General features: G+C 43.2%; 1 protein-coding gene across 2 annotated transcripts in view; it reads right to left on the reverse strand.

Annotated features, from left to right (window-relative positions):
- Nucleotides 1–932: 932 nt before the first annotated feature.
- GAB3 (GRB2 associated binding protein 3) overlaps nt 933–7,670 on the reverse strand; it is a 147,292-nt gene continuing 140,554 nt past the window's right edge. For both annotated transcript variants that reach the window (XM_019521564.1, XM_019521563.1), the window contains exons 9-10: nt 7,207–7,323; nt 933–6,198 (exon numbers count right to left, since the gene is read on the reverse strand). In XM_019521564.1, the coding sequence (XP_019377109.1) occupies nt 6,082–6,198; nt 7,207–7,323 (234 nt within the window). In that variant the 3' untranslated portion in view covers nt 933–6,081. The remainder of the gene's footprint in view (nt 6,199–7,206; nt 7,324–7,670) is intronic.

The raw sequence follows: 7,670 nt of genomic DNA on the forward strand, positions 1-7,670 counted from the left end.
TGGAGGCAAAGAAATCATTAAATATGTTGGCTTTGTTGTCTGGTGTGACGACCAAATTTCCTAACGTGTCCTGCAGGGGCCCCACATTACCCGGAACCTTCTTTTTACCCCCTATGTATTTAAAGAAGGACTTCTTATTGTCCTTAATCTGGGAAGCTAGTCCCAGTTCCAGCTCCGCCTTGGCCTTCCTGACTGCCCCCCTACATCCCAAGCAACTGCAGTATAGTCATCCCTGGTGATGTCCCCTCCTTTCCATTGGGTGTACGCCTCCCTTTTAGCTAGGAGACATTCCTGGATGCTTTTGGTGAGCCATGGGGGCTTGTGTGCCCTCCTGCTCCCTTTGATCCTCATTGGGATTACCTCTCTTTGGGCTTGGAGGATTGTCTTCTTGAGGAGTGACCACTCTCCTTGGACACCTGGCTTCCCTCCCCTCTGGGACCTCAGTGCTTCCCTGACTATTCTCCTTAGCTTGTTGAAGTTTGCCCTCTGAAATCTAGGGTTGCTGCCTTGCTGCAGGCCTTTGCCACCTTGCGCTGGATGGTGAATTCCAGCAGGCGATGATCGCTGTCACCCAGGTGGTCGAGCACCCGCAGCCCCCTCACCAGGTCATCTCCCGTGGCCAGCACCAGATCCAACAAGGCATCTCCCGTGGTGGGGCTGTGCACCTCCTGGGTTAGATGGAGGTCCTGCACTCTGGCTAGGAACCTACGTGAGTGGCCAGATCTGGCTGACTGCTCTTCCCAGCAGATGTCAGGGAAGTTCAGGTCCCCCATGACTACCGCATCCTTAGACTTCACTACCTTCGTGAGCTGTAGTAATGAGCTACTGCGCAGTCAGTGTCTCGTGTAGACACAGCCAAGGACTAGAAAAAATACAGAAGGAAAATGTTCCTAGGAGAAACCCAGATCATCAACATCAGTAAAGAGCAAGGCTAAATTTTATATTAATTTATTTTTTTTTAAAAAAAGGAACAGGGTTTTATGTGCAAATATATACAACAAACATCACAATGAAACAGCAGGAAGAGAGACTCACTCCTCTCTAATTAATGTTATTCCTTCAGAATAGAGATGATTATTTTAATGCTCTCTCTCATATTTACAAATACAAAAAGTGTAATGCTTCATTCTGCACAAGAAACAGGTTTTGTTCCATTAGAACAAAAAATATTCTGGCTTTTAAATTGCAAAAGTCTCTTATTTTGGTGGCTTTTTATTTTTATTTTTTTATTTAATAAACCTGAGCAACTCTGCAGAACAGGGGAACAAAGAAAAAAGGCATTGCCCTGTGCTTCATTCTGATCACAGCATCTGATGGTCTTGTAATTACCCAATGAATTATTGAAAAGGAATGCAATTCCAAAATTGACATCTATTAAAGAGTTATCAGCAGAGACAAGGGGCCACCAGACTCTTCTCAGAAATGAGTTGATTGAAAACATCAGTCGAGTTAGATGCATATTGAGATTTCTCGGTTAAAACACTTGTTTCTCTCTTAGGTTTTTAATGCTATTGCTGATGATCACAATGGGTTCAGAAATAAATGAAAAGGATATTCCATCTTGATGAGGTAAAGAGACTTGCTCCCTGCAGCTCTTTGCCCAAATGGGTAATAGCATGAAGACTATGTAGCGTAGAGCCAAAAACATCATGTTGGCTTAAGCTCCAATTCACTAAGGGACTTAAGGTTTGCTGAAATGTAAGCCTGTGCTTACATTTTTTCTTGTTCAGTGGAAAAAGTAACTAACTTCAAGCAGATGTTTGAGCCTTTGAAAGAAGAGTCATCTTGCTTTGTTTGGCTATAGAGATTTAACAAACAATGGTCTAAATCTGCTGTCTTTACGCAGGTTAATGGGAATTTTAATTAAGTAAAAACAGCAGGATTTGGCCCAAATGTTCACACTGAAGAATTAGAAATGTCACGGTCAATCCTGTTTCAATGTTGCTGGTTCTCAAAGGCATAACAATTCATATGAGCAAAGACATACAAATAGCAGCTTCAGAGCCAGACGGGGCTGGATGGCTGGAACCATAGCACTCAGGCCAAATAAAAGGAGACACAGGGGAAAAACAGCCTTCCTTGTCCCCATGGCTTGGGCTCGCTACAGCCTGGTGTACCCAACAGCTTGGAAAAATCCAATGGATTGACTCAACATTCCCAACACATGGACCTCTCGTCTCGGGGTAACCACATGGCCTGAAACAACTTTGCTCGTTTACTTTCCACATCCTCATTCTGCCAAACTTTGTCCAAAGGCTTTACCGGGCTACATTTTTAATTAAACACCAACAATGACAAAAATATTAGGCCTGTCTAATGCTTCCCTTGTCTTTATGTAAGGAAATGAGAGTTGCTGGGTAAGGCACTACAGAAAGTCACGGGCAGGAAACACCTGAAGTAGATTCCCATATTAGAAGACAACAGCTATAAAAGAAACTCCATCCCCACTCAATGCCCACAAGGTTGCTTCATCTGGAGCTGCACCTTGCTCTTTAGCGGCAGTCTTGATCATTTTAAATAAATAAATAAAAATACCTAATGACTAAATTGGGGATGTTCAGTTGGGGGCCCACGGGCCACATGCAGCCTACAAGAGGTCACTGTATGGCTCTTGGGCTCCTACCCGGCCTCCACTGCCCCTATTGCTCCAGCTGCAGCAGCTGGGGTCTCCAGGCTCCCCCTCCCCCCCTTGGCTTTTGATTCCCACTCCTGCCCAGGGGGCAGGACAATGCAACCCACCATGATGGGGGAGACAGTGGTGCCGTGCACTGATGGAGCGGAGGTGGGGACAGCTCTGGACTAAATAATTCACTCTCAGTGAAGACAGCTCCAAGGAGCCTTGGCTGGGCTCTCTCCATAGCCAGCAACTTCTCAGTCTAGATATGTTTTCAGAGGGGTCCCTGTTGAAAGCTAAATCCATTTCTGGGTGCTAGTCACAGTTTCCCCTTCCTCATTGGCTGAGGAAAATAGTAATAAAATAAAGGCTCCCTTCCTTTCTGTACCATCTTGTTTCTCATTATTGGATCATAACACTTCAGAGCGTTTTTTTGACACTGTAGCAACACATTACAATGCTATAGTCACTGCAACTAATAGAATAGCTGGATTGCCCAGAATAGAAGGGGCAACTATATTTGGACTGAAATTTTTAACAATAACAGGTTAATACAGAAAGTTACTGTGAAAAAAAACAACCCTTTTTGTCACACTGTTGAATTCTCTATTCAAACAAAAAGGAAAAACCCAGTTGCTTACAAAGGCACATGTTTCACTGTGATCTAGGAGCGGTCAGCAGTGCTTTTAACATTCACCGAAAAACAACTACTTGTATTACATTTAATGCTAGTGAGATACTGGATGAATCGAAGAAAAGGATCCTCACACTTCAGTTTTTGGATAAAAACTGAAGGTTAAAAGCAGCATTGCTGCTGATCGGTGACTTGAGGGATGCTAGGATGCCACTGCTACAAAGAGGTACAATTAAATTACTGAGGGACTCACTTGGGGGGCCTCAGATAACTAGATCTAGCATTTCAGGTTCACATCCATTTAAAGAAAATAAAAGCTCTTTAGACACTAAGCTCTTGAACAGTCCTTCAGTGCATCTGTCTGTGGTTAACGATTCCAAAAAATAAATAAAAGCCAGGGCAAGAAAACTGTTGCTTACTTTTCTTTAAAAAAATCTCATTTTCTGCACTAGAGGACTTCTCACACCAGAGGACAACATATTCCAATACAACATAAAGTGGTTTATATTTACATTTAACTTTAAAATTAATGAGAAGTTATGCTTTCACCAGAGCTTTGGGGACGGGAGTAGTGCCGCCTTATGGGATTGCACTTTCTTTGACTTGTCGTTTCCATAATGGTCTTTCAACACTCACCAGGTCATTGCTTGTGTTGGCTACACTCTGTGCGCTAAAGTACACACAGAGCAAGTTCAGTGACGGATCATTTACACCGGCTGGCAACTTGACTACCTCTTCAAACTGAAGGGAATAATTTGGGGCCCAAAGGCAAAACTCTCAATCCATTCCTGTCCCTGCAGAAATGTGCTCCCCATGAGTGGGTGGCTGCAGACCTGTTATGTGAGCTTCTCCTGCCTCTCATGCAGCAGAACAGTAAGGCAGGTCAAAGATTTCCCATTTTCTAAGCTGTTTTTCAAAGGAAAACAGGGTTTGCAGTGAACTAGAATATGCAGAAAAAGTATCTGGCCACAAACTTTCAGTTTTCAATTTTTGGGGGGCAAAGACAACATTTTCTGCAGCAACCACCCCTTTCCGTGTTTCTAATCAACTCTTACCCAGGGCCATTTGTGCTGGTAGATTTGAATGCATGATTTGCCCCAAAGCCAATAAATGCACAGGCAACTCTCTTACAGTCATTCTTGCTGCAGGTCCAGTCATCACTCAATCTCAAATGTGTTTTTGCTTTAGAGATGCAGCAAGGGCTGCAAATGCTCCAGCTACCTTGAGGTAGGAGAGAAGGGCATTCCTGTTAGCTAAGCTGCTCTCAGAGTCAGGATAAGGAAGCCATAGCTCTAAGCTTTTCTGTGGACCCAAATGTTTGGTAATAATGCAAAAATGAGGGTTGCATAAAATATATAGAGTAAGAAGCCAAAAATAATGTCAGAGTAATTTCTCTGAGGCCATTTTCTGTTGCTTCAGTTTACTAATTCAACATTTTTGGATGACAATGTGCAGTATTGTAGTGTGACAGTAGCAGGTCTGAGAAGGGAGGAAATGAATCTGGAACCAATCTGAAGAAGATCCTTCAGAAAAATCTGCTTCTCTAGTCCCTGCTTCTCCAAGTAGGCCCATTAGAGCAACTGGAATTGTTTGCATAAGGAAATATTGCAAAGCCACATCTAGAGCTGGGTGATGAATGGGGACTGTATTTATTGTATCTGAACTGCCTGTGTGCATCTAAAAGTAAGGATTGTAAGCAAACGTATCAAACTGAACACATTATAAACGTACACTGATTTGATCCTGAGATAGTGCCCATTGCAAATGCCAAAGCTGATAAGCTTCCTGAAAACAGGTATTTCACACTGCGTATGTGTATTAGGTTTCTGTCTTATACGAGCAGAGCTGCAAGCCAAACAATGCACCCTCCCTCATTATTACCTGATAACCTGACTCACATTGCACTTCCTGTCTCATTCGATAGTTATCATTGGCCTGATGACTGTTACCAGGAATTCCGATTGCATTTCTTCTTTTGCAGTTCAGGCAAAAACATTCTTAGTGTTTTGCCAACCCTTCCAAAACTTGCAGAAGCAGGCTCACCGCTTCCCTTTTTATTTTTTTGGCCAGCCAAGAATCATGCGTCTGCAACTTCCTGCCAGAGGAGCCACTGCACTGTGCTGAAGAAATTCCTTGAACTAGGAAGAAACTGTCCCCAGTTACTGGATGGGAAGGTGAACCACAACAGACAGAAGAAATCCAACGTGATGAACATCAGTCTGGAGTTTCGGAAACCATGCATTCCAGTTCCATTGGTGCAAAGACCTATTTATAGTCACTCGGAGTCAAACATTTTATGCCGGGATGGGCAGGAGAGAAATATGTTCCAAAAATTGCTTAAACATTGCATAAAAAAGTTCTGCTTTTTATTGTTTCGTTTTTTTAGCCCTTAGTTGAGTAGTCACCAAACCCTGTCAGATGCCAGATGCTATAAACAGTCTTAGCACCTGCAGTATTTGTAAGGATATCAAAAAATAGCAACAAGGAGTTACACAACACAGGGAGAAGGAGGCGCTAGCTAGATTAATGCAACATGTAGTGGCATTTTTTTAACATCAAGAGGGTGTCTTGTCTGAGGGTCATGCCATTAAACTGTACCATGTAATTTACTGGCAAAGGGCAGTGAAAAAAAGTAATGTGGTACTTTAATAATCTCTGAACCACTCAGTCATCATACTACGTCCAGCTAAATTCAAAGCCTTTCCCTTAAAAATGCTGTTCCTGCAAAGATGGCTGCAATCTTGCACTCCATTTGTCTATGAACGTTGCTGTTGTAGCTCCTTCGTTTGCAACGTGGTTCCAATTCAAGTAAAGTGTAAGCCCCACGCTTCTTTTACACTTTAGATTGCCTCTCGTCTGTCCATTCCTGCTTAGTGTTCTGTAGCGCTTGAGTCTTCTGTTCATCCACTTGGACATAGTCTACTCTCTGCTCCTCAGAGAGAAAAGGTTTCTGTGGGAGAGGAAGAACACAGTTTTATAATGGAGAACAGGATTTTTTCTGCTCCTCTTTTCTATTCGTCCTTGGTTGCTTCACTTGACATAGTTGAGTACAGTGAGATCAGCATTGCTTTACAGCCTGTTTTGGGTAGATATCCCTCTGCCACCCTGTCACCCAACCCAGCCCAGCCCAGCCCAGAGAGAGATGGAAACATGTTCTACCAACTCTACCCAGAGCAGGGCTAATTGTGCTCTTGCTTTCTTTAGGATCCTGCTAAGGGGATGACCAGATGAATAAATGTGAACCCTACGAGAGTTTAAGCTGAGAGTTTAGGCTTAGGATCCTGAGCTCTACTGTCCCCAAGAAGCATTAACGAGACGGGTGATGGAAATGCTATGGAGGAAACAAAATGGGCAAGACAGGCTGTGTACTTCATAGTCAGTTTATCCGCACTGCATCTCTTTTGCTGTCTTTGGCCTTGCTCTGCAGAGCAGGCATCTTATCTTTAGTGTCTCTCAGGGACCTCTGAGGAACATGGCTGGTCCAATTTGAATCATAATTTTTTTTTTTTTTGCCATTTGACAAGATATTGTATAATTTTCTTCTGGGACTCTGCTGTGGGTCAGAGTCACATTGCAGAGTCACTGCAGTTGGAGTCTGTGAGAAAACTGGCAGAGGCTTTGCGGGGACGGATGTATCAGCTGGGAATGAAAGAAGAGCTTGGAGAGTTCAGACAAGCACTGACAAGCTTACCCACACGCTCTTACTATCGTGCTTTCTAGTGGCGGTCATACACCCACTGGTGAGCTCATGTTAATGGCATCCCAGGAAATCATGACAATGATACCACTGTCATAATTTCAGCTTTGGTAGTATTGAGACTATACTGAATGCAATCAACTGGAAAAACTTGGCTGATCTCATTGTATGCAGGGTAACCTGAAGTGAGAGCCTGTCTTGCCTTCCCTCCTTAGATCAACAGACAACAATGACATGGGTGCTTCCCAAGATGATTCATACCTTCTGTACGGGGGACGGGGAAGCAGAATTAAAATCCAGTGCTAAATAATCAAGGTTGGACTTCCTTGTCCATGGAAAAGCACCACTGCATGGAGAAGTTGCCTGTTTGTGCTCCTGCTGTGGAATGAGAGAAGCTGTTAATGAGTAACCTAGAAGTCTTCAGACATCACCTTCAAAGGGAAAGGGCTGGACTGTGAAGTAACATTCCTAATCCAGCCGTGTGCAAAGCAGGGGGCCATGGTCCAAATGTACCCATCAACTAACTGCAGAGTCTAAGCAATGGCTAAATACATGATCGTAAAAAGAAAGCAGAATTTAAGGAGAAGAGAAAAAAATAAAATAAAAAAGACAAGGGGGGGAGAGAGAAATTTAAGTACCCTCATTTTGGATAATTCTGGTAATATAACAAAACCAGGCATGATTTTCATTCCGATTTAGCCATGTTTAAGGGGGGTGTAAAACCA

Source organism: Gavialis gangeticus, unplaced genomic scaffold (genome assembly GCF_001723915.1).
Source record: "Gavialis gangeticus isolate Ggan-Ray unplaced genomic scaffold, GavGan_comp1, whole genome shotgun sequence".
In the NCBI taxonomy this organism is placed as follows: domain Eukaryota; kingdom Metazoa; phylum Chordata; order Crocodylia; family Gavialidae; genus Gavialis; species Gavialis gangeticus.